Source organism: Athene noctua, chromosome 21, assembly GCF_965140245.1.
Source record: "Athene noctua chromosome 21, bAthNoc1.hap1.1, whole genome shotgun sequence".
Classification (NCBI taxonomy): domain Eukaryota; kingdom Metazoa; phylum Chordata; class Aves; order Strigiformes; family Strigidae; genus Athene; species Athene noctua.
This window is the reverse complement of record NC_134057.1, coordinates 5088630-5114951: the sequence shown is the minus strand read 5'-3', so window position 1 is coordinate 5114951 and position 26322 is coordinate 5088630. Positions and strand designations below refer to the sequence as shown.

The window sequence follows — 26322 nt, the reverse complement described above, 5'->3', positions numbered from 1 at the left end:
AGCAGCAGGTTCTGGGCGGGTTTTAACTTCCCAGGAATACCTGCCTGGCTTGGGTCCCTCCCTGCACTTGTAGGCTGGGGATGATTTTATAATCAAGGTGTAAGGAGAGGGGTGTGGTAATTGCCCTGCGTAGGTGTGGGTTCTCACTACTTCCAACCCCTCCACAATTCCTCAGACTGGGAGCAGCACAGAAGGAGGAACCAGCCGCTGAGGACTATCGTAGGAACGGCATGGAGAGCAAATGGAGGGGCTGGGTGCTGATCCTCGCTGTGTGCCTGGGCTCCTACCAAGGTAAGGCCAAGCCTGGGGGCAGGACTTGAGGAGAGCCCGGAAAACCCCTCTTGAACCCCAAAACTATTCCCAGTTCAAGTGTTTAAGCTCCATAGAGTGATTCCTCATCCCTGCATGTGCTGGGAGTTGGGCTGGAGGAGAGCTGGGGCAGGTGGCACCACCGGCTGCTTTACCTCTTGCCCAGCTGGATGTGAGCGTTGCAACTTCTGCCCTTAAACATGATCTCAGGGCAAAATGGGGTTTGGTCCCTCCCTTCTCCAGATAGCAGGGGTTCAGGTGTTTTGCTGGGGTATGGAAGGAGGGAGGCCGGTTGACGGGGTGTCTCAGCAGCCATGGGGGAGAGGGCTGCTTTGCCTGCTGCCCTTGGCCTTGGGGTCTGCCTGCGTACGTGTGATCTGGGCAAAAACACCTTGTTGTCCTTGCACGATGGAGTGACCATGGTGCTGTCTGAGCCTGCCCCTTTCTTTAGGGGCCTCATAGGAGGTGCAGGAGGCAGGAAGCCTCCTCTGCTGTGGCTTGCCCAGCTCCAGGTAAGGTGATGGGGTGCACTGCTGCTGCCCTGTGCACCTTTGGAGACCTCTCATCATTGGGACTTTGGGTATCTGTGAGCAAATCCTCCTGCAGATGAGCTTATGCTGCCATCCCCTAGGCACCCCCCCGATAAGAGTGAGGAAGTGATATTTGGCTCATTCCTCTACCCCTCCCCACCAAACAAGTTGGGAAGAGCCTGTTTCCACCCCCTGGTTCTTGCTCAAGGGGAAATTGCTTATTCCAGGGAAAATTTCTCTGGGGAGGCCACAGACCACTACTGCTGTAGGCAAAAAAAACCCCAAGAAATAATACTTTTAGAGGGGAGAACCCCTTTTTCACCCTAATTACCCCAGGCTCAGCCCATCTGACTCCTCCGACGTGACCTGTCCAGGCGCCGGCTTTGTGGTAGAAGAGTCGTGACTGCACAGGCTCAGCCTGGTGGTGGGGGGGACATGCCAAGGTGCTCCAGCCGGCAACAGGCAGAGCAGGAAAGTTCACCTACGCCTGGCACGTCCATCCTTGGGGTGATGCCTGCCCTGGAAGCTGGTGGCAATTCTTGTGGTGGTGGCTCGGCTGCCTGGCACAGTGTGGGTGGTGTGTCTGCTGGACCGGGGGCCACTGCAAGCCTTGGAGAAGGATTTTGATGCTGGGAAGAGCGTATGTTTTTTGCCATAACAAGGGGCGTGCGCCAGGCCAGGAACTGGGGCGCCGGGGCCCACGCCGCCACCTCCGGGGTTTACATCACAACCTGCTCGCCAGGCTCTGCCGGCTCGGCCGGCGTGCTGTGGGGCTGTGCGTAATGCCGGCACAGCCCTGCCAGATCTCCAGCACTGAGCTGGATCCCCCCTGAGCAAAGCCCACCCCACCCCCGGGGCCTGCCAGCTGGAGATAGGGCAGTCCTGGTTGGCCTGGGGCCACCACGGCGCTGTGGGAGCATCCCCACCTCGCCACGCACTCTGTGCTGGGGCTTTGCTGAAAATGGCATCGTCCAGTGTCCTGCTGCCTGGCTCCCCGTCAGCACAAGGTGGCTCCGGCACAGCTTTGAAATGTGGAGGAGAGCTTGCAGGGCACCAGCTGCCCTGGTTGCTTGCCCTGTGGCAATGCTTTCCACCTGGGGAAGCTCCCCTTTCTCTCAGCAGTTGGGTGTTATGATTAATATTAATTATTTTTGTGGCTCAGCACTTGTTGCCTGAGTTTCAGCTTGAGCAGAGCAGAGCTGAGCCACCATGAGCCAGAAGGGTGCAGGTCCAAACCACTGGGGTCTTTTAGACCAGCCAAACCCCACTATGCTGTTGCTGGCAGCTTCCTTAGGCTGCTGGTCCAGTCTCAAGCACGGGGCTGTGAGAGAAGCCTGTGTCCATGGATCAGGCAGGACCACCTCAGAAACAAGCTGTGGCGTTGTTGTCTCCCTTTTTTTGGTGCTGTCCCTTAACGCTTCCCCTGACTTGCCATTCCTGTTCGCCTGACGCTAGTGCCAGGGTTAAAAAAAATAAATATATCTATCTCAGCTGATGCAGTGACCGTGGCATCGCTCTGCTGGAGAGATGTGTGGGAAGCCGTGCATGGGAAACCGGGGGGACTCGCCCTGCCCCCGGGCTCGCTCCTGCCCTGGTGCTGCTGTCAGCCCGATGGGGTAATCGGGGCTGAAACACCACCCGGCACCCGCCGAGCTGCGCCAGCGCTTTTGGGAGCAGGTTGGGGGTGGGGGTGACCCTCGGTAGCCTCCTCCTCACAGCTCCCACCCCCAGGGACTTGCCAGGGTGGCCCTGGGCATCTCAAGCCACTGCCCCAACATGTCCTGTGGATGAGTTGAAGGCGTTGCCAAAATCTGGTATGCAGGAAAAGCAGCTTTGGGGAGAAACCTGATAAGGGCAGGGTGGTGGAAGGAGCAGTTTCTGTTTTCAGCTTTATTCCTGCTATCATATGGCCAGGGTCAGGTGGTAAAAGCTGGATAAAAATTCTCTGGGAGGGGTAGTTGTGCTTTGCTTAGAAATGCCAGCTGCAAGAGGCTGTGCGACAGAGCCTGCCTGTCCACGTGCTGCATCCCATGTGCACTCTGACTTTCTGGAGCACTTTCTGGCCTAAGCAGGGCAGCGAAGGGCTTGGGTCCTGCCAGCTCCCTGCCTCCTCCCCAGCTGCATCCTGGGTGGGCACAGCCCCAGCGGGAATAAACACTCGCCCCATTGTAAGTGAATCCAAGGTGGCAATTAAACCGCCGGCATTGCACCATGCCCCTGCACTGCCCAGGCAGCCGGGGCGGGTGATGCTGCCGCTGCCACCGTGCTGGGGATTTGCAGGCAGGAGAAAATGCTGTCGTTGGGAGGAAATGAAAAAAAAATCCACCCAAAACTGAGGTTGCTCAATCGTTGCCAGGAGACATGGCGTGGCTAACCAGTTGCTGCATGGGGCTGAGTACTGGCACCCCCCAGTTTGCTCATTTTGCAAGATTTATTGCAGTTTTTATAAGCAGCCACCTCCCCAGCCTGTTGAAGGTTTCTGCAAGGCTGAGGATGATCCCCCAGATTTGTTTTGTATTTGATGCTGGCCCAAAGCTGCTGCAACATCCTGTTGAAAAAGTTGGTGGCATGCAGTGACCCAGCAAAGCTGGTCTTTGCTGTGCTTAAAAAAACCATAGAATCACAGACAGGTTTGGGTTGGAAGAGACCTTAAAGACCATCCACTCCCAACCCCCTGTCACGGGCAGGGCCACCTTCCACTAGCCCAGGTTGCCCAAAGCCCCGTCCAACCTGGCCTTGAGCCCTGCCAGGGAGGGGGCAGCCACAGCTTCTCTGGGCAACCTGTGCCAGGGACTCATCCCCCTCACAGGGAAGAATTTCTTCCTCATATCTAATGTAAATCTGCCCTCTTTCAGTTTAAAACTGTTACCCCTCATCCTATCCCTACACCCCTGATCCAGAGTCCCTCCCCCCTTTCCTGCAGCCCCTTTCAGCCCTGGGGGGCCGCTCTAAGGTCTCCCCGCAGCCTTCTCTTCTCCAGCTGAACCCCCCAACTCTCTCAGCCTGTCCTCACAGGGGGGGCTCCAGCCCCCCCAGCATCTCCGTGGCCTCCTCTGGCCCCGCTCGAGCAGGTCCGTGTCCTTCTGCTGTTGGTGCCCCAGAGCTGGACCCAGCCCTGCAGGGGGGTCTCACAGAGCGGAGCAGAGGGGGAGAACCCCCCCCCCCTTGCCCTGCTGCCCACCCTGCTCTTGATGCAGCCCAGGAAAAAAATAATTTATAAAATCCAGCAATCACACCACCATTGCGAAAGTTGAGGGTGAATCACAGTGGGAGGGTGAGAAGCGTCACCCTCGGCTTGTGGGGCAGGGCTTGGGTCAGGATGCTGGTGGGGAGGTTGGTGTGGAGCAGGAGAGGGTCTATGGGTGCCCCAGGGGCTGACAGTCTCCCCCTCCCCTACAGCCGGGGCCAGCCCCCTCCACGAATGTGGCGAGCGGCCGGAGGACTGGTGCCGCGATGTGGCTACGGCGGCCAAGTGCGGGGCGCTGGAGCTTTGCCAGATCACCGTCTGGGACCAGGCCCTGGGGGTAACCGTGTCAGGAGGGGGGGATGTGGGGGCATGGGGGGATGTGCCCGTCCTGCCCCAAAATGGGGGGCTGGGGGGAGAATCCCAGCCTTGCCACCCTGACGCTGGGCACCCAGAGGAACATCCACTGTTGCTCTTGGGCAGCAATGTGTCCGCAGGGTGAGGAGCAAAAATGAGTGGGTACCCCGGGATATCCCCAAGTGCCCCTTGGAGGGGTGTTTTTGAGATAAAGGGTTGGGGTTTGGGGAGCAAGTGGGGGTCTAGGTGCCATGGCAGAATTCCCACACATCCACTTTCAGCAGAAGGGGATCCCGTGTCACCTGTGCCAGGTGGTGGTCTCCGTGGTGGGCAAGATCTTGCAGGACAACCGCACTGAGGTGGGTCATGGCCGGGGGGGGGGTGTGCGTGTGTGTGGCTGGTGTGTCCCCCCGCTCCACCATGGGGCCAGCCCAGCTCTGAGCTCTCCCCTTATCACCTAGGAAAAGCTGCGGCTCTTCTTGGATAAGAAATGCCAGTACCTGCCCTTCCAGGACTGGTCTGTCAAGTGCAAGAGGATGGTGGACACTGGCATCCTCATCCTCGTCCAGCTGGGCAAGCAAGTGCTGGTAACTGGCTGGGACGATCCCCTTGGATTTACATTTCTCCACGGTTTGGGATGTCTTGGGGGCTTGCAGGGCAAGGGAGGCTCTTGGAGCCTGGGACAAAAACCTTTGCAAGATGGAGATGGGGATGGAATTGACCCAGGGATGGGGGGGAGAGCAGGGTGATGGGGCAGATGAGGCCCCAAGCCCCCACCCCTCTGCTCCCCCAGTCGGACCCAAAGGTGGTGTGTGGGACCATCAGGCTGTGCCAGCCCCGAGAGAGCCCCACGGGGGCCCTGAAGTTTCAGAAGCCGTCGCCAGCCCCTGCAGGCCCCGCTCAGGACTTCGCTGACCTGGTTGCCCCCTTCATCGCCAACGTGCCCCTCCTGCTGAATCCCCAGGACCTGCCCCGTGGCGAGGCCCAGGTACCATGGCACAGGCGAGAATGCCATTGATGCTGCTTAAGGGTGAGAATCACCTAAGCATCACCTATCTGATAATAATTTTTTAAAATATTAAAAATACCACACAGCTGAAATGCCATCTGGTTAGGGATGTCACCAATTTGGGGCTGGGATATTGCAGGATGCAGGGGGGGGACCAGAGACATGCCAACCAAAAAGCTGCCCCAAATTACAACCAGAATTTAAATCCCAGCCCTGCAACTTAATGCAAACGCCAGGGGAGTTCAGTTTTATTTTGGGGAGGGGGATACTGATGTGTGCCTGCCCGTGTTGTCCTGCAGGAGAAGGAAGAGGTGTGCGGGGACTGCCTGCAGCTGGTGGCGGCCGTGCAGCTGGAGCTGGGGACCAACGCTGCCTTTGCCCAGGCGTTGGTGGCCCACGGCGAGCGGGCGTGCGAAGGCCTGGCACCCGACCTGGCACGCTGGGTAAGGGCTCCCACATCACTCTTGGGCTCCCTCCTCCTCCTCGAGGTGGCACCGGAGCATCTTTGGCAGCTGCCTGCTTTCAAGCAGCGCCCAGGGCAGGCTGACCGGCCGCAGACAGGGCGGTGGGGTGTCCTCGGGTGCTGACACCGTGTTTCCCCACACACAGTGCAAGCACTACCTGGCCAAGTACGTGGACGTGGCCACCCAGCTGCTCCAGTACATGGTAAGTGGGTCCTGGGCTGCTGAGGGAGGGGGGGTGCTGGCGGGGGGGCCGAGTGGCGAAGGGACATCATCAGTAAATGTGGGGCCCTGCTCTCTTTTTTTTTTTTTTTTTTTAATTAAACCCACTGCATTATGTTCCCACAAGCTTTTAAATATTTTCTCCCACTCTCTCTGGCTTGCAACTGCTGTAATTCTTTTTTATTTTCATTTTGTCTTGCTGTTTTCTGGCCCCTCCACCGGTAGCAGGCTGAGGTAAGTGAGACCCATGCCCTGATGGGCTGAAATCCCCCTCCATGGGAAGTGGGGGGGCACAGGCTCACCCTCCCGGGGGGGATGCCCACCCGATTCAGGTTGTCTCTCTCCCCAGGACCCCCAGGAGCTGTGTGGCCATCTGGGACTCTGCTCCTCCACCTCAGCACTGCCCCTCCACATGCTGCTCACAAAGAAGGTGACACAGGTCCTGAGCGTGCTGGGGGTAAGTGGGAGCAGCCCCCCCAACTCCGCTGTGCTCCTTAAAATCCAAACACTGGGAACGAGGAGCCTTATTTTGCTTTTTTTTTTTTTTCCTCAAGCGTCTCCATTTTTCCAAGGTGGGGAATGCCTTTTGTGGGGGTTGATGGCTGGGTGGGTGGGATGCGGGCAGCTCTGAGGGGGCTTGGCCTGTGTCCCACTGCCTTGTCCCAACAGGATGGGGAGGGCACCACGCCGCTGTGTGAGATGTGCCAGTTCGCTGTGAAGACGGCTGAGAGCCTCCTGGAGAACAATGTGACGGAGGTGAGTCCCGTGGCTGCGTTACAGGGATGGGAGGGACTGGGAAAGGGGCTCAAAATGGGCAGCAAGGAGCTGGGGTGTTTCAGTTTACCTGCTTTCTCCCGGCAGGAGCAACTGGTGAACGACATTGAGAAGGTGTGCTACATGCTGCCCCACGGAGTCATCGGGCAGTGCAAGGACTTCGTCGACTCCTACGGCAAAGCCGTGGTCATCATGCTGCTGGAGGCCACCGACCCGGCGGCCATCTGCACCATGCTGCACTGCTGCCCCCGGAGAGGGGACACCGCCCGAGGTCAGCTGGGGGGACCCGGGTGGGCACCCAGATACCGGGTGCTGGGTGGGGGGGTGCTAACGGCCCCCCTCATGTCCCCCAGGGGCTGCGGCGCTGGAGCAGCTGGCGGTGGGTGCGGGCGCCTTCTGCAATGTCTGCCAGATCGTCATCACCTACTTTGATAACGAGCTGCTGAAGAACGAGACGCTGTCGGAGCTGGGTGACATGCTGGAGAAGGGCTGCGAGCTGCTGCCCCCACCGCTCACCGGCAAGGTCAGCCAGGGTGGGGGAGCACCCAGGCCGGTGGGGACCCCCCCGACCCTCCCCATCGGGCTCACCCCCTCTCTCCTTCCCAGTGCGAGGCGCTCGTGGTGCAGTACGAGCCGGCGGCCGTGCGGCTCCTGGTGCAGATGATGGACCCCACCTTTGTCTGCACCGTAAGTGTCGCCGTGCCATGGGCGCTGCACCCGCTCCCGCCCCCGGGCAGGGCAGCCCGGACCAAGATGGGCATCTTTTATCCAAGCCTGGTGGGGTTGGGAGCGTGGAAGTGGGGTCAAAGGGTGCTCATGGGGGTTTTTTTCTTCCTTCTCCCACCCTTTTCCTTTGCAATGCAGAAAATAAGAGCCTGTGAATCACCCGAGGAGGATCTCCTGGGCTCGGACCCCTGTGCCTGGGGCCCGCACTACTGGTGCAAGAACATGGCCACGGCCGTCGAGTGCCACGTAAGTGTCAGCTGCATCCCCTGCCCTGGGTCTGCAGGGTGACGGGGGTCCCTGCTTCCCCCCTCCCATCCCTCCCTGCCTCTCCCACAGGCTGTCGAGCACTGCCGGCGTCACCTATGGAACTAGGAGCCACCTCCCCGGCCGGCCGGGCTTTGCCCTGCCGTTTTGGTTCAGGATCCCGGAGCCCCTCTCTTGGGATGTGCCTGCACCTGCGGACGGCGACAGCCGGAGTCCACCGGCCTCTCCACCCCGGCGGGGGCTGGGGGGTGCCCCAGCCGCCTCCACCACTTCCTTTTCCACCCCTGGGGCTTGGATTTCCAAATCAGGTTAAGGGACTCATTTCTCAGGACTGGGGATTCAACCTCGCTGCCTCTTCGGCCGACTGCAAAATCCCACCATCTCTCCCCATTCGCATCCTTCTCCTCACCCCACCCCACCCTGAACTGCTCGTAAAGCCAGATCCTGCGACGTGGATCCGTCCCCCTGGGCTGGATGGTTTCTGTTGCCCGAATGCCAGCACCCCAGTCCTGCCTGCTGGCAGTCTCACACCGCAGGTCTCTTTGGCTTCTGGCAAGCCCAGCTCTTTGCTGGTCCCTCTTCAAATTGGGGTGGCTTTTTTTTTTTTTTTTTATTTTCCCCCTGGTCACCAGTTAAAGAAACAAAGTGGATTAAATTTACCTGCAATGCCTGGCTTTGCATGACATTTGCAGTGTACTGATTTTGTGTCCGGCCGATTGCTGGAGATAGTTAGATGTATTTTAAGCATCCACTGAACAAAAATATGTGTGAGTTTAGGGGCAAAGATTTCCTTTCATGCACACATCCCTGCCTGGAGGGGTCCCATGCCAACCCAACCCTGAGTCAGTGGGGTGCTGGCTTGTCCCTTCCTGCCGCAGCAGGGGGGACGCTCGCAGTGCCCAGTCCTGAGTGTGCACGGGAGCATCTCACTGAAAATAAACTCTTCCCGTGAGCCCGGCTGGTTGTGTCCCTCCTCCTCCTGGGGTGCCAGGGGGCTGACAGCATGGCGAGAGGGGGAAAACCTGGAGGAGGTTTAATGCTTCCCCCAAGATCCAGGGCGCAGCAACAGCTGGGGCAGCGTCTAATGAAGCTGGTGGATTGAGGGGGTGAATTAAGGGAAAAAAGGGAGGTTTCTCTTCAAAAGGTGGTTTGAGTATGAGGAATCCAGCGTGGTGCAGTCGGGGAGGAAGGACGACAGACAGGTTACCCAAAGCCATAGACAGTGTATTTCTGAGTCCCGTAACAGACCGTGCCCGAAACTCTCCACAAGGTTACGATTGGAAACAAACCCCCCGAACAAACCCGAAAGCAAGAGAGAAGGGGAAAGAAAAGGGCAAGAAAAGACACGCACGAGCACTCCACATCCAGAAGCCCCAGTTATTGTCAGTCTCTCTCTTTGTCAATGTCGCAACATGTTTTGGTAAAGCCAGCAAAATGGAGAAATGTCTTTTTTTTTTTTTTTTTTTTTTTTTTTGGGTCTTTCCTTGCCGGAAAGGTGACATTAATGCCAAATGGGCTCGGCCTCTCCCCGTGCTGCCCCAGCCCTCCCCGTGCCCGTGATCAAGGTGTGATGGCTGCTTGTCCCCAGCCTGTGCCTGGGGACGCTGTGGTGGCACATCATCCGCACCTTCGCTGCACCTTCACCCCTGCCCAGCCTGGACTCATTGGATTCATTTAGCTTTTCTTTTTTTTTTTTTTTTTAAAAAAAACCCTTTTTTTTTTTTCATAAGAAAAATAAAAAAAATTTAATGTTTTCATGGATAAATGACAGGCGAGTAAAAGCATACCGGTCCTGAGAGCCCTTTCCCAGGGCCAAGCTCTCCAAGGCTGCCGGAGTGAACCGCACTGGTTGGCCTGGACTCCTTCTGCAGGGGAAGGGGGGCCAAGCACCGGTCTCCGGGTGCCCCCAGCCCCCACCACAGCCCCCCTGATCCATGCTTCATCCCTGCTGGCCCCGTCTTGCCTAGAGGAGCACCACCACCACCATCACCGCTCGTCATAACTCGGTGATCTCCAGAGGGCTCTCCATGATCACCTCCCGCATCTTGTGCAGGGGGGTGGACTTGGCCGACTCGGTGCGGGCGTTGTGGTCGCTGTAGCCCCCGCAGTCGGCGGTCAGAGTCTCCAGCGAGCGACCCAGCACCTTCTGGTCATCCTCGGGCAAGCTGTTGAGGTCGGAGGCGAGCAGCGTGCCCGTGCTGCCGTGCACCACGTGGATGCCGTCGGGACCTTTCAGCTCCACCGGCTGCTTGTGTCGGAAGCGGAGGCTGCCCTGGCTGGGGCTGCGCTCCTCCTCCTCCTCCTCCAGCTCCTTCTGGATCAGCTGCAAAAGGTCCATGGAGTGGTGGGGAATCACCACTGCAGTCAGAGCAGATCCTGGCTTCCCCACCTCCGAACCTCCTGCAGTGCTGGAGCCCAGCGGGAGGGACGGAAACCTCTTCTGAAGCAACCTCAGAGCACCGTGACGAAGATCACCAACACGAGTATGATCTCTGGCTGGATCACTCACTCATCAGGTGGCCACCCTGGGTCAGGCTGCCAGCTGGGTGGTGTGTCCCGCAGCAGCCCCCACAGTGGCCAAGAGAGGGTTTTGGACCCAGGTTGGGATTTGGGGTTGTATGAGGGTTGTGGTGCAGGAGTCAGACAAGGAAAGGAGTTGAGGAAAGGCTGAATGGGCTGGAGGGGGATAAGGACAAGAAGAGATGATGGGGCAGAAGGGCTGAAAGCTGTCTCCTGTCCCTCTGCTCTCCTCCACTCTGTCTGTCCCATGTTTTGCCTCCCATGAAGAGGGGGAAGGCTGCAGGAGGAGCTGCTTCTCCCCACACAAGCACTCCTGCATCAAAACCCTCTGACCCAGCCTTTTTGCCTCAAAAACCTGCTGGGTTAATAAGCTCAGAGGAGCAGAGGGGAGGGAAGATGTCCCCATGTGAGTGCAGGGATCTGCAGCTTCTTGGCCAGCCTTGGCAGAGAGACAGAGAGTTGATGGACAGAGACCACCCCACAAAGTGGGGGATCCTCCTCCAGGGTAGGAGACACCAAAGGAGAGGGTGCTGCTGATGCTCAGAGGAAACATGGGGGTCACGAGAGCTGATGCACTGTGGGGAACTGGCAGCCTCAGTGGAAAACCAGCATTTGGCTCATTTTGGCCAAGCAGAGAATGAGGGGAACCACTGGGTGACAGGGACCGCGGCCGTGGGGGGCGACCACAGCCTGCAGAGCTAGGAAGACACACTGCATCCCAGAGGGCACGGCAAGCATCTCCCCACGCCCATGCACACCCCATCTACCTCTGAGACCGAGGAGCGGTCCCCCTGACTGGAGGTGGCCTTATGCACCATCCGCTGGGCAAAGAGTTTTTTCAAGCGCATGTAATCATCCAGAACCACCTTCAAGAGAGAGCCCTGGGCGGAGGGGGAGAGATGGCAGGTTACCAAGGGATATGATTTGGTTGGCGGGAGGCTGGCCTTGTCCCAGAATTTTTCTGAGTGATATCACCCTCCAGCGCTGCAGCTGTGAACCTGGAAGCCATAGCGGTAGGAGAAGCCCCCCTCGGTGAAGGGTGCCCGCAGTCAGCACTCACCTTGATGGGTCCCTCCCGCATGATCTGCCCCAGCTTGGCAATGTTGTCGTACTCCTGGATGGCTGCCCGCAGGTAGCGGTCATCCTCGGGCTTGGCCGCGGAGGGCTCTCTCCCGAAGGTCCCCTGCGGGAGGAGAGAGCGGCTGAGGAGGCGGTGTGGGTGCTGGGCGTGGGGAGGAGGTGTCCTGGTGGGGGCTGTGTCTCACATGGGTGCGGGCAGGGCTGTTCCAGAGGTCGGTGATCTCGCTCAGGTTCTCTGGCAGGTCATCCTCGTGCTCTGCCTGTGCCGCCAGCTCCATGTTCCTGCAGAAGGGGTCCAGCCACACCGGGTTGGCCCTGCCCAGGGGAAGAGGAGCAGCCCTCAGTGCAAAGAGTGGCAGCATCCCTAATGCCATCCTGAGTCCGGATGCTGAGGTTGTGCTGCCTCCTCCTGACCCGTGCAGGCATGAATTTGTCTTCTCTGGATCCAGATGCGTGTCGACACCCGACCGTCATCTCTGCTTACTGCAAGCCTGGCCAGTATTGGCAGAGATGGATTCACAGGAGAAGGCACAAGGTCTTTGGACTTTAAAAGCTCACAAGACACGCATGCATCCCAGGGCCAGAGCCACGTCCCACACGGCATGCCCGGCCTCCTGCCTCCACAGAGCAGAGAGGCATTGCATGTCAACCTCCCGCACCTCCCTGGCTGCAAAACACGGGCGTCCCGCTCTCAGAAGCAGGCTGTGATCCTGTGAGGGGGCAAACCAAGGGGAAGGAAGAGGAGCACTCACCCATCAAAGGAGTACTTGTTGGTGTTCGGCATGTCCATGATGTCCATGAAGCCTCTGTTCCCTGAAAAAGGCAGAGGCAGGGGTTACAGGACGGGGGTTAGAGGGCAGCACATCAGCAAGCTGAGCAACCACGGGGAGACTCTTTGTTGGAGAGGGAAACTTGGCGACCAAAAAGGCACTGGTGGCGTGAGAAACATGCTGAATGCAGCTGATAATGTGGAACCTGGATGCTGAGAAAAGCCTCCCCATCATGCCTTGCTGGGCAGGATCACTTCTGATTTACGCCCCACTGACAGCCCCCGCGTCTCCCTGTGCACCCACCCCCCCCATGCTCTTCATGCACCCGGCATGCAGCTGGAAAACCCCAAACACTGCTCACCGGTGGAGCCAGCCACTATGGCTTTCAATTTCCGTTTGTGCCTGCAAAAGAAATACAGAGAATCAGGGAAGAAAATAAGGAAGATGCTCGAAAGGAGAGGGGGACACAGATCTGCAATAACCCTGCAAACAGCCCCTGTATCTATAAGGATGGTGTGTTTGGTGGGAGGGGCGCTGTCAGCATTAAACCCATTATATTCTGGAGGAAGAGGAGCAATTTCCGAATCCAGGCTGAGCCCCGCCGCAGAAGGTGTTGGGAAGCTGATGCCCTCCTTTGCTTGCTGGCACTGCCAGGACCAGGATCAGCCCTGCGGGTCCCCCTGGCCTGTGGAGACTCTGCAGCTCGTAGGGCAGAGCCTGGGCGTTACTCACACTGTCCGGTAGTACCAGTTCATGAGGATGAAGAGCATGGCAGCCAGGAAGAGCAGGACGGCCAGCACGATGATTGCCATCTAGGAGAGACAGAGGGGTGGTAGTGACCTCTGGCATGGAGCCAGCACTCGTGGTGGGCACCTGCATGAATTTATTTGGGTGAAACATGTCTCCAGGCCATGACAGGCCATGGAGGATGGGAAAAGACATCGTTCCACCTGTGAGCAGCAGTCATCTCCGGCCCCAGCTGGGCTGTTACCTGTAGAGCCGAGAGGTCATCTGGGGCCCGGGTGGTGATGGCGGGCTGCACATCCAGCACATTGTAGTTCCTGAAGAGGTTCCTCAGCTGCTCCTTGTTCTCGTCTATCATCTGAATCACCCTGGGAAGAGAAGGGTTGCTTGGGCATCTTGACATTAATGAAGCTCTGCGAGGACTCAACAGGCCAGGCGATGGGCTGTCTGATGGGCAGGTGACGTACCGCTCCACGTCCAGGATGCGGTTGGTCTCCCTGTTCACCACGTGGATCAGCAGCTCTGTCTGTGCGAAGTTCACTCGACCTTTCTTGTCAACATGGAACTGGGGAGACACAGCAAGGTCTGCAGTGTGGGAGAGGTTTCTCCTCCTGGGGCATCTCCTAAGTCTGCTCTGAGGTGTGCTTGTGTGGCAAGAAACACTCAAGCCTGGCATGGGGTTGGTCTGGACCCCGTCATTACACCCCAGCCTGGGGTGTATTCATCACCTTCAGAGCTCAGGGGTGTCTATGGTTTATACAGACAGCACACCCTCAAAGGAGACCTTCCAAGCAGCATGTGGAAGGTTATCCACCCCTCAAAACAACATCAAAGGTGGATGGTTACCTGCACGTCATCTGTGTTGACGATGGCACCTGTGATGTTGGAGAGTAGGCTGATGAACTCCTCCTCGAACTGCCTGACTTTGTCAGGGATCTCATTGATGATAATTTTGACCCGCTGATCATCCCGTAGGATGTAAATCCCCACAATGGCCGTGTCATTGTGGCCCACCAGGTCAGAGGCAATGATGTCCACCACGAAGTAGCCGGGGTTGTAGGCCGTGAAGAGGTCAAAGGTTCGCAGGATCCCATCAAAGGTTCCTGGAGGAAGGTCACAAGCCCAGGACTGGTGGCCCTGGCCACAGGGACATCTCTGGCCATGGCCCCATGCTCCTGTGACACGCAGGGTACGCACCGATGCTGAAGATGTTGGCCACCTCCTCAGAGTCGTTGGAGTGCTGCTTGATATAGCGGATGCCCAAAATGTTGTACAGGACCAGGCTGTTATTGCCCACATCGGCGTCCACTGCGACCACTCTGATCAGCTCTGATCCCACCTTGGCGTCAGTGGCAACCCCTTTGAGAGAGAGATGGGACACAGACCTGGGGCTGCCCCTTCATCCAACTGGATTTTCCCTGGAGCATCTCTGGCTCCTGGTGACCCTCCAGCCCCTGGCACCACCTACCTGCTGTGTACTCTGACTTGGTGAACCGGGGGGACTGGTCATTGATGTCATCCAGAAAGATCCGCACCTCCTGAAGGGTCAGATCCCTGCTGAGGTCCCAGGACTGTGTTCTGACTGCCCGCTGGCCCCGGGGAGGGGACCAGTTCCTCTGACTGGATGCTTTGACGATGATGGAGTAGTACGGCTCCTTCTCCCTGTCCAGGTCTCGCAAGACCTGCAGCTTCCCCTCTCGGCTCAGCTGGAAGTTGCCCTCCTCATTCCCAGCTGGGTGCAGAAAGGAGTGCCCAGTTAGTCCCTTTGGTCTCAGCATTTTTGGAATGCTACCTCACCCAGTGACCCGGGCAGAAAAGCAGCAAGGCGATGATGGGAGTGATGGAAGCCTTGGTGAGGGGTGTGTGAGGGAATGCAGAGCTGCCCATTCCCACCCTGCTTGGCACCCACCTGCTATGAAGTAGTAGACGATGGCGTTGGAACCCTCATCCGCATCCACTGCCCCAGTGACGTTCCCCACCACAGTGCCTGGCTGCGAGTGCTCAGGAACAGAGAGTGCCTGGTACTGGGGACTGTCCCTCTGCCAGAGATCCCGGGAGAAGGGAGAGTTATGAGTATTGAGGTGGCTTTAAATAAAAGCACACAGATCCCATTGTGCTCCCCACCATGGTGATGCCCAGCGGTGTATGCTCCATCACACGTTCTCGCTGGCATCCCTGTCCCTGCATCCCCTGTGTCCCGCTCCCTCCATCCCGGCGCCTTACGGGTGGCCTGAGGAAGACGGGCTCATTGTCATCGATATCATCGAGCGCGATCTGGAGGGGCTGCATGGTCTCGTAGGCTGGCTGGCCCTGGTCGCAGGCCACGATGATCAGCTGGGGAAAGAGGCAAAAGGGCCATCCTGGGCAAAGCCACACAGGCCAAGAGACATTTCCAAGGCAGGGACAGAGAGGACAGCTGCATGGCCGTGGATTTTTTTGGATTTAACACGGAACTGGGAGTTGGTCCACCAGGATGCAATTCCCCGATGGTATTTGATAACCACCCAGTTCCTGTTAAGGTGTGACATCTTCATGACCGTGGCAGCTGACCCCGTTCCCACCATATCACTTGCATCCCGCCAGCTGCACACCGGACCCGCAGTCTCAAGGACTGTCCCGGCCACCCCGCAGGTGCACTGCTGCCTGGCTCACATTGTACACCGCCTGCTTCTCCCGGTCCAGCCGCATGGCCGTCTGGATGAGCCCGCTGACCGAGTCGATGCTGAAATACTCCCAGTCTTTGTTCCCTGCCCCGGTTTTCAGCAGGTTGTAGAGCACCGCTCCGTTGAGGCCCTCGTCTTTGTCTGTGGCGTAGACCTCGTAGACGTTGGACCGCAGGGGGATCTCCTGCTTGCACATGTGCAGTCCCTCAGCCCCGTCGTTGCCCACGAGCCCCCTGCTCCCCCTGCCCCTCCAAACCCCCTTGTATCTGGGTCAGCAGGCTCCCGCTGCCCAAAACCCAACTAGGGGCTGGCAACGTGGAGCCATGATTCCTTTTGGCAGGGTGTCTGCTCCACGCACACGCTGGGGACTGGCTGAGCCAAGCCTGGCTTCCCAGAAAGGAGAAACATCTTAAATGTCAACATTTTGGCCCCTGTTTATAAACAGGCTCAGCAGGCAGCGACTGGCTGCTTCCTTATTTTGCACACTGCCAGGGTTTCTGTTCCCCAAGGCTGCCCCAGCATCCCCCTTGCACGTATGGAGAGGGCCTGTTGTTGACTGTCCAGTCCCATGACCCCAGCCCTCTTGATACATTTTAAATCAAGGTCTTGTTTCATCCCTGGTGGAGATGATGGAGAATGGATTTTGCCACTGGTAGTCAGGAGCCCTCCTGGGCACAGTCTCAGCGTGCCATGACCCCACTCCCTCTCGAGGGGTTTACCTCCTTGATGTGCAGGATGGTGCCATTGGGTGGGCGGACGAAGACAGGGCGATTGTCATTGATGTCGATGACATCCACGTGAAGCATAGTGGTCCCCCAGAGAGGGGGGTGTCCCTTGTCCGTGGCCACCACAGTCAGGTTGAACCTCTCATAGGACTTCAAGCGTCGCCGGGACGTGACGAGCCCAGAGTCTTTATTGATCTTGAAAGCCTCTGGGGGTAGAAAAACCACATCTCTGGCTCCTGACACTTGGCACCAGGCAAATTACAACTAGAAACCAGTATACTAACTGCAGCACACCCCTCACTGGTGGGAAATCCCTGTCGAGGGATGAAGCAGCAGAGATAGCTGCCTGACGCCAGAGCTGTGGACGGTCTTAGCATTTTCAGAGCATCCCTGCCTACTGCCGCATCCCTGCCACTGGGAAGTGCCACAGGCCCTGCTCCCAGGCCAGCCCTGGCTGTGTTTCACCCCTGCCCAGGCTAGCTACACTTGCCAGGCCAGGGCAGTAGTCAGAGGAAGGTCAGAGGGGCCCATGGGTCTCAGGAAAATGAACTATCTGCCATTCGTCTCTATGTTTATGGTGGATTTTGTTTGGTTCCCATTACTCCTCAGCATGCAGAGATATAGTGGACTTCAGGGGCTATCACTACCACCCACAACCTCCTAGCCCTACTTAGCTTTCCTCTAAAGTTTGCTCCAAGACACACCTGTGTACATAGAAAGTTCTGCTGGGGTGGGGGATACAAGAGGATAAGCCAAGGCTGGGCTGCAGGACAAAGGCAGGCAAAGCCGTAACATGCCACGCCAGAAGGAACTGGGAACAGTGGAGCAATAATGAAAGCTCCACGCTTTCAGTACTGCTCCTGCAAGTGCATTCACAATCCTGCTCCAAATCAGCCACAGGACATGGGATGTAGGCTTGGCCCCTACATCTCCTCCAATTGTTCCTCTTTATAACCCTCCTCGTTGGGGAGGAACTCCCCCACCGCCGGCACCTACCTGCTCCAGGGCCCTCAATGCTGTAGGTCACCACGCCGTTATCTCCTTCGTCCAGGTCAGTGGCCGTCATGGTGATCACCGATGTTCCTGCTGGCTCATTCTCATAGACGCTGGTGCTGAACTGGCTCTTGCTGAACTGAGGCCTGAAGTCGTTGATGTCCAGGACTGTGATCAGCACCTTGAACGAACCACAGCCGGCTGGGTGACATGAGGCTGGAGACAGCCAGGCAGCCCCTGGGGGCTGTACCTCTGCTGTGACCCGCAGCTTCACTGCAGGAGCGCGGTGCCCTTCCTGCTATTCGTTCAGCTCCGCTAGCTGAATTCCTGCCTTCAACAATGGGGCCTGCCACAGCCGGGGCACCCATTCACGCCAGAGCACTTGCAGACAATAGTGTCACCCTCCCCTGCCCCTCCTGTTCCGTCCCCTCCTACTGACGCACTGTCCCCATGGCACAAAGTCCCCTGCACCATCCACCCCACAGCCCCTGGGGTCATCTGCTCTTCCTTCTGCCTAATTCCTCCCCAAGCCACCAGCAAGCCCCATGGGGATGAAAGCCTGAGGTTTAACACCTTCTTGCTGGTGACCACCACACGAGGGGTGTTGGGAGGAGGAGAGCCCTACCTGCACAGAGTTCTCCCGACGGTTACTAGAGATGTCCCCAGGGTTGTCCCTGGCCACAGCAGTGAGTGTGTAGTGATCTTTCTTCTCTCGGTCCAGGGCTGACAGAATGTAGATGTCACCCTGTAGCACACAGAGACCTTCAGGTGGGCCTCGTCTGGCAGAGCTGGTACTCAAGAAGGGGCAGAAGGTGAGGTGTGGGAGCAAGGCACAAGGTGGGACCATCTCAGCCTCTCCTCGCTTTCTGCCCTCTGTTCCAGCCAAGGTTGGCTCCTTACCGTGTTGGGATTTATCCCAAACTTGCCCTCTCCATCCTGCAGGCTGTACTGGATTAGAGCAAAACGCCCAGAATCTGCATCTGTGGCCTGGACACTCAGGATGACTGTACCCAATGGCACGTCTTCAAAGACAGCTTTCTGCAAGCAAAGGGAGCAGGCAGGACCCATTGTTTCATCACCTGCTGGTTTAGCAGGCAGTAACCAAGGGTGTAGGGTGGCACCCAGGGGTGGGCAGAGCTGAACCCAGAACAAGATTTTCACACAGAGTACGTTGGTGGGCTGACCATCTTCATATGGTTCAAGCACAGACAGAGGGAAGAGAAGGCATCCCTGGAGAACCCCCAGCTCTGTGCCCATCCTCACCAGGCAGGCTCTGTCCAGCCCCACATGGACTTGAACGGGGGAGCCCAGCTCACCTGGTAGGATGGTTGGCTGAAAACAGGATTGTTGTCATTGATGTCCACTATCTGGAGGTATACAGGGATCTCAGCGGATCTGCGGGGAGAGCCGTTGTCCGAAGCTCGGACGGTGAAGTTCAGCCACTGCACCTCCTCATAGTCCACTGTCCTGTTGGCCACGACCTTCCCTAGAGGATGGCAGATCCTGAAATGAGAAGCCTGCCCCAGGCCACCGACCTGCCCCAGACTCCCATCTCCCCAGGCCACCGACCTGCTGACTGGTCTTCAAGGCAGGCATAGCCTTCCGGGGAGAGGTTCAGCAGCTCGTAGGTGATCTGCCCATTGGCACCTTTGTCTGGATCCACCGCTGAGATGGAGATGAGTGTGGTGCCCTGTGTAGCTCCCTCCAGAATCCTCTCGGTGAAATAGGTGACCCCGAAGGGGCGGAAGCGGGGCGTGTTGTCATTGACATCCAGGACATTGATGGTCAGCTTGGCTGTGGCCGTGATGGAGACCAGAGGGGATGAGACGAGGAAGATGACAAGTGAGAAAGAGAAGAGAAGAAAGGATGGGAGAAAAGAGGGTTGTAAAGATACCAGCATGAAACCCCAAGAAAGCCAACTAAATGGAGCTGGTTCATCAAGAGAAACAGCAATATTCAGCAAAGCTGCTATGTCCTGTGAACTGGCTGTGGGACAGTCTCACCCACTCCTGATCTGTGTGTGCTTTCTCACACGTGGGCCTGTGTTTACCAGGAGCAGGGTGGCAAGACATGATGGGGATGGTAATGAAGAAAAGGGTGTCTCCCGTGGTACAGTTATGGGTACACGGTCCTCTCCATCCCCACTGCAGCCCTGGGGTGTTCGGGTCATTCACTAAAGGAGGGCTCAGAAGAGAACCTGAACCTGATGAGATCTGGTCCAGGACTGCAGGAGAGCTGCTGGCTACCCAGAAGCTGCACTGGTGCTTGGGAAAGGCTGTGCCAGCCCCTGGCAGCTGCCAGCCCTGGGCCCACGCTCCCTGGGTAGAGCCCACGCTTACCGTTGGGCACGCTGACCGAGCGGTCGATGACTTCGCTGGCATTGTCATGGACGGAGATGGTGACCTCGTAGGTGGCCACCAGTTCCCGATTGAGGGGAGTTTTGATCTTCACAGCTCCTGGGAAGCCCAAAAAGATGGGGGTCACAGGCTGTGCCTGTGCCCCTGCCCCAAAGATCCTTGGCAGACCAGTCCGTACCAGCCGACTGCCTCACCCTCTGCTGCACTTGCTCTCCTGCCTCTCCCCAAAGGCTAAATGGGGAAAACACTTGATAGCTACAGGAGGAAACAACTTCTCTCACCCTGCTCTCCATCTCCTGCCTTCCTGCCTGCTCTGCCCTGCCCAGCTAACAGGTTCTCACACTGCCCCAGCCAGGGTAAGGGTTTGGGCTGTGTGGATGAGAGGGGTTTGGGAGCAACTGCTGCTGCTCCCCTGCACGACCCCATCCACCTTCGCTCAGCATCTGGGTGTCTTTAAGAGTCTTGTGCTGTATCCTTTCCAAGAAGGAAGTTTTTCTTTCCTGGATCAGCTCCGGGCTTCCAAAACAGATGCAGGCAGCTCCTGGCCCTCCTTCCCCGAGGACAGAGCCCACCATCTACCATGGAGTCCCCGCCTTCTCCCCAACGTGAGGGTGCCCAAGTCCAGTCTGCCAAGGCTGAGCAGCCCCCGGCCCACAGTGGGACTGCCTGTGATGGAGATGGGTGACATGGAGGGAGGCAACGGATGGCACAGAAAGAGAAACGAGCACACACACACAGACAAACCTGGTGGGCTAAGAGCCAGAAAGGAAAGAAAAGGGTTAGTTAAGTCAGTTGTCCAGGGTAGAGAGGACAGGGCAGGGTAAGACAGGGCAGCTGGAGGAGGACTGCGGGGAGGCAGGAGGGGTGCATCATCTACCCATGCCTTAGACACCTACCTCCAGGCAGAGAAGAAGAAGAAGAAGCAGAAGCGAAGAGAGGGGTCCGCGCTGCCCGCGCCGCCCATCCCGCTCTCCTACCTGTCCTAAAATCCACTGCAAATGCTCCCTGCTGTTCCGGCACCAGTGCATCCGTGTCGTCGCGAGCCACGATCTCCAGCAGGTAGTACTCCAGGCGAGGGTTGAGGTCCCGGTCGACGGCAGTCACCTCGGCCACCACGGTGCCAGGGGCGGCTGACTCGGGGACGCTGACTGTCTGGATGGGGTTGATGAACTCGGGCCGGCAGTCGTTGACGTCGTCGATGAAGAGGCTGACAGTGGCAGTGCCTGAGAGCGCTGGAGTGCCCTGGTCCACAGCCACCACTGTCAGCCGGTAGGCATCCCGCTCCTCCCGGTCGATGGTGATGTTGGCCACGCGGATCACCCCTGTAGCAGCGTCAATCAGGAACCTGTCCTGGCCACCACCCTCGATCCGGTAATCCAGCTGCTGGTTGAGGCCACTGTCGGCATCTGTGGCCATCACCTGGACAACAGAGAAGCCTGGAAAGGAGGGGACAGCTCTCTCAAGTGAGGGTTGGGGGGCAGCAGCAACAAGCCCCCAGTCCCAAGGTAAATACTGTTAAGGAATGTGGGCAGCCCCAATTCCAAAATTTTCCCTTCAACATCACCCTGCCAACCCTGACACTCGGACCTGGATCTTCACAGTCCCAGGGGGACACCCAGATCTCCCCATTGCCCTCCCTCACATCCAGTCCTGTCCCTCTCCTGACCTGGGGGGCTGTTTTCCCGCAGCCGCGCTGTGATGGATGCCGGCTGGAAGATGGGGCGGTTGTCATTGTCATCCAGGATGGTCACTGCCAGGCTGGCAGTGCTGTTCAGCCCCCCTATGTCACGAGCAACAAGGGTGAACTCCAGGCGAGGGTCCAGCAAAGCCTCTCGGTCTATCACACTACCAGGCTTCACTGAAACAACACCTAGAGATGGGGAAAAGCCCAGTCACATACCCCATGGCTGCCTGGTGGCCCCGGGCTGGGGACGGGCTGAGACACCCCACCTGTCCTGTTGTCGATAACAAATAGGTCCGGGGATGCCTCCAGGAGCTGGTAGGTCACCACAGCGTTGCTGCCCTGGTCACTGTCCAGAGCTAGGATGGGTCCGTTGAGCACTGTGACCAGAGTCCCTGGATGGGATGATAAGGGTTAGGGAGGGTGGCATCCCCCTGCAGAGCCCCCCCCATCCCCTTCCCGCCCTGGGGACACATGAGGGACAGCAATGAATGGATGGAGGAGGTGACAGAGTGGGGCCTCGCAGGGCACGAGGCAGTGGGGGGGCAGCTGCTGCAGCCTTGCAGACCGACTCACGAGGCCCAGGTGAGGCGGTGGGACGTCCGGCTAAAAACAAACAGACAGACACATCTGTCAGATGGGTGGCACCAGCACCCTGTCACTGAGGGCATCACCTGGAGGCACCCAAACCCTTTGCCTGGGATATCCCTCGATGGCAGGACAGGGAGGTACCTGAGGTCTTGAAGCAGGGAGCGATTTAAATGTCAGGAAGGCAAAAAAAAATAAAAATCTAGCTCTTTGGCTGGGAAATGTCTACCTGGGCAGGCTGTATTGTTTTATCTCTAACCCCTGGAGCAAAGTGGCTCCAGGTGCTGGTGATGGAGAGATGGCAGATGGCACCCCCTCCCCTGCAGGGACGTTGGGCAGGTTGGTGCCCTCAGGGCTGCCCCCAGGGCTCAGCTCAGGCCATGGGCACCCCTTGCTGTCTGCAATTGAATAATTCCCAAATGGGGCCGATTTATCGCAGGGTTGTGCCTGACCTGTGTCAGGAAGGGTTTCCATCAGCAGCATGGACCAAAGCTACAGTCTCCTCAAGACTGACCTCCCCTGGCAGTCGGCAGGAGCCCCTCATACTCAGCATCCTCGTCCCACTGACCTGCAGCCTTTCCCTGCTCAGCATCGTGTCTCCTCCATGACAGCCAGGAGACACCTCCCCTTGCCTGCCCCCAAAGGGAGTCTCCAGGAGCCATGAAAAGAAGGGAGACCTACCTGGGGGTGAATTCTCCATCACCTCAGCCTGATAGGAGCTCTGGGTGAAGAGGGGGCGGTTGTCATTCTCATCCGCTATGGAAATGACCAGCAGGTCAAAATCCTAAAGGAAAACAGGGACAAGAGGGTGATGACCGCAACGTCCTTTCCTTGAGCTCACCTCCTGCCTCTCCCACCGCCATCTTGGTGTTGGTCAAAGCTGGAGCCTTGTGCAACCATGATGCTGTGCTCCCTGGACCACCCTGGAGGGTCTGCAGTGACCCTCACCCTGGGACTGAGCATCCCTTCCCAGCCTGTACCCTGAAGGGTGATGTGTGGGACATCTTAGCAGGGCCTAAAGATGCTCCGCTGTCACTGTGATTGTCCAACTCTCCAGCTCAAGTTTGTTCCACCTTCCTTGACATCTACTGCTGTTGCATGGAGTCAATGTACAGTGTTGGACTTGCCCTAAATCCTACTGGTCCTGTTCTCTGCTGGGGAAGGTGTTGCAGCCCCCTCCTTATGACCCCCAGATGCTTTTGAGGGACAAGGCTGCTACTGGAAATGCTGTGGGAAAAGGCACTGCCTGGTTTTGGCCACAGCAGGAACCCCTTCTCCCACTCGCCCTGCCTCCTAGTCTCTGGAGGCCCCAGCAGTGTCTGTAATTACCCGCCTGGCATTGCGTATGTTCTCAGGGTTGTCCTTCACCGTGATGGTCAGCCTGTATTCTGCCACCCGCTCCCTGTCCAGTGGGCGGTTTACATAGACGATGCCGCTCTACCGAGAAAAAAGGGAGGAAATAGGTACAAGGGACATGAGTGAGTGGCACTACATCTGGGGCATCTCCTTACAGGGCAAGGATGCCAGATGGCACCCATGGGTGCCCAGGGAAAGCAGGGCTCTGGGGCCAGGGGTGCCCACCCTCCGTGTCCCGGCATCCCACCCCCCCAGGGGCATACGGTGCTGTTGATGTAAAAGGCATTCTCCGTGTTGCCCGCCGTTATGTCGAAGGTCAGGAGGGCATTCGGGCCCTTGTCTGCGTCCCGAGCGAGGACACGGGTGACGAAGCTGGACACAGGGGCGTTCTCGCTGAGGGTGAGGTTCATCGGGAGGTTGAGGAGCACAGGGTCATTGTCATTGATGTCCAGCACGCGGATGCCCACTAGGATCTGCCAGGGAGAGAAGTGGTGCAGGCATGTGGCACCTATTTCCATCCCTCCCATTATTTTTTTTCCCCTCCAGGCAAGGGATGGGCTTCCCCAGTCAGCCCACTACAGTCTGGGCGAGGAAAGCATCAAGGATGAGGGGAAGGAGGAGTAAGAGAGGAGCGTGAAGGCAGAACCAGGAGGAAGGAGCTGGGGATGGAGAATGGCAGCCCACAGCGCCCCATGCCACCCCAGGGGACTCACTGTAGAGCTGAGGGGGGGCACCCCCCGGTCACGGGCAGCGATGGTGAGGTTATAGAAGGGGATGTTCTCACGGTCCAGCTCAGCATCCTTCCGCACCCGCAGCTCCCCTTCCACTGGAGAGATCACAAACTCCCCTGCCAGAGACAGTGGGGCCCTGGCTCGCACCGTGCTGCTGTGAATGGCCCAGCTCCCCAGGGGAACGGCTTGGTTTGGAGCCAGGCACAGGCACTACGGCAGGTTTGAGGTCAAAACCATCCCCATTACTGCAGATATGGGAGGACTGTGGCTGCCAGGGACTATCCTGGGATGTACACCCAGGTACCAGCAGGAGCAGGGGATGGGTTGAGTGGTCGAAGAGGTGCTTATGCCCTTGCTGGGCCTTTCTGAAGATGCCAACAGCCCTCCAAGCACTTGCCCATGCCCCATGATGGCCAGAGCAGGGTGGGCTACATGGCATGGACTCCCTTCGAGCTGAGGTCTGTAGCCTGGAAAAGCTTTGCAGCGAGGTCAGCTGGGAGACGGGGCTGGGCTCTGCCTTCCAGATACCCTAAAGTCACAGAGGGACAGCCCTATGTGGTCATGGTTAGGGATGCCCATGGCTCCTCTGCCACCTGCTCCAGGACGCTGGTGGGGCTGGAGCTTCAGCTTCACCACAGGTTGCAGAGCAGCTCAGTCCCCAAATGCCCTGAAAACCCCATGGGGGTGAAGGGATGGAGCTGTGCGCTTGCAGCTCTCGGTTTCTTTCTGTGGTCTGTTTTTTGCCTTTTTAATTTTTTTGCCTTTGTGGTTTAGCAGATTTCTCCCCGCCCTTGCACAAGCTCCAGCCACCCCTTGGCGACGAAAAGGTTAAGTTTCCTGTTGCTCAAAACAGGATTTCCTGGTGTCGAAAGACTAAATTCGCAGAAGCGCTGGGAGGGAGGATGGCTTTTCTGAAACGCTCCTGCCCACACTCCCCGCAAGCCAGGTTCCTCCATGGGGCAGCCAGAAGGAGAGGTGATGCCCCCACGTCCCCGCTCACCCAGGGGGTCCCCGGCGATGATGCTGTACTCCACTTGCCCGCTGGGTCCTGAGTCGCCGTCGTGGGCCAGGAAGGTCCAGACACGCGGGCCGGGCTGCCCTTCCGTGACGTCGAAGGGACCCTCATAGGGCCGTGGGAAGGTGGGACAGTTGTCATTGATGTCGTTGAGGTTCACCAGCACCTGTGGTCAGGGTAAGAGGGTGGAAGGCAGTAAGAGGAGAGGGATGGAAGGGGAGACCAACCTGCTGGCCATGAGTGCGGGAAGTGATGGATGGATGACATTGTGAAATACTTCCCGTATTTCTGTCTTTGCTCTGTTCACCAAACATCCAGATAACAGTTCAGAGATTCAAACCGATCATGCCCATCCTACAGTAACTCCAGACACACACACATGGGGCCCTTTTCAACCTCTGAGCCACACGCCATGACGGAGAAGTCAATGTAAAAGCCAAATGTTTTCCACATTCACATCCTGAATCCCAAGCTGCATAGACAAGAACCACATACATGGGTTTAGCCACTAAAGCCATGAGTTTGGAGAGACCTGATCTCTGCAGACAGCTGCACACTTGCTCACTCCTTTTCCTCCACTGAGGGCTTCATTCCTAATGCTGAGTAAACTTTAAAAAACCTACAGCTTGTATCCTTATTCCAACACAAAACACCACCAATGCTGTTGGTGCATTTCCCTTCTTATGACACAGACTGGCTAGAGATCAATCCTACAGATCTCAAAATGGGTAAGTATCAACAATTTTAGAACAGAGTACACCATGGGGATCCAACAACCTTGAGTCTTACTTTTTAACTGAGTCACACTATGCAGAAGACATTTATAATATAATGCAGAGGGTTAGCCCTCAGAGAACTTGCACAGCAGAGAAACCCTGCCTGAGGAGAAGTCTCCAGTGGCTAATAAAAGGTTAAGATTTGGTCATACAGGTGGTTACAAGGAATCTATTGAAAATGAGGAGCCTTCTGACCTCCTGGATTAAAGGATAGTAAAATCCATCAGATGGACATTTGTTACTGGCTAAATCTAATCTTCACAGAACGGTAGTATATCTGAGTCTCTGCTCCATTTCCTAGCAGTGGAGAAAACAAACACTGGCACACCTTATCAGGGTGAAGGATTTCCCATCACTCGGGATCTTAAGTAATCACTAAAACTCCTCCTAAAAGCTACATTTTCAGACGGTGATGGCACAAACTCCCTGGGCTGAGTAGGGAGAGTGTTTTCTATCCCTTCAAGCTTTGGTACTTATTGCTGAAGGG

At 57.4% G+C, this 26322-nt stretch overlaps 2 protein-coding genes across 2 annotated transcripts; one reads left to right on the top strand and one right to left on the bottom strand.

Annotated features, from left to right (window-relative positions):
- The first annotated feature begins 230 nt into the window (after positions 1-230).
- Positions 231-7944, top strand: LOC141969019 (prosaposin-like). The gene is made up of 15 exons (XM_074924359.1): positions 231-291; positions 4239-4363; positions 4662-4739; positions 4842-4967; positions 5174-5368; positions 5689-5832; positions 5999-6055; positions 6298-6306; positions 6422-6529; positions 6742-6828; positions 6934-7117; positions 7200-7369; positions 7453-7533; positions 7711-7818; positions 7909-7944. The coding sequence occupies exons 1-15, from the start codon at positions 231-233 to the stop codon at positions 7942-7944; spliced, it is 1569 nt and encodes a 522-aa protein (XP_074780460.1).
- A 1640-nt stretch (positions 7945-9584) lies between these two features.
- On the bottom strand, positions 9585-21683 carry CDH23 (cadherin related 23). Its single transcript, XM_074924219.1, has 25 exons — positions 21589-21683; positions 21355-21468; positions 20666-21124; positions 19671-19787; positions 18901-19125; positions 18648-18817; positions 18232-18369; positions 17957-18076; positions 17335-17512; positions 16333-16544; positions 15603-15797; positions 15174-15284; positions 14860-14989; positions 14419-14682; positions 14148-14309; positions 13797-14053; positions 13418-13515; positions 13198-13318; positions 12939-13018; positions 12568-12608; positions 12189-12249; positions 11622-11751; positions 11417-11539; positions 11124-11237; positions 9585-10159 (listed from the first exon to the last, which is right to left on the bottom strand). Exons 3-25 carry the CDS (start codon positions 21102-21104, stop codon positions 9833-9835), a joined length of 3813 nt encoding a protein of 1270 aa, XP_074780320.1. The 5' UTR covers positions 21105-21124; positions 21355-21468; positions 21589-21683; the 3' UTR covers positions 9585-9832.
- Between the last annotated feature and the right edge of the window lie 4639 nt (positions 21684-26322).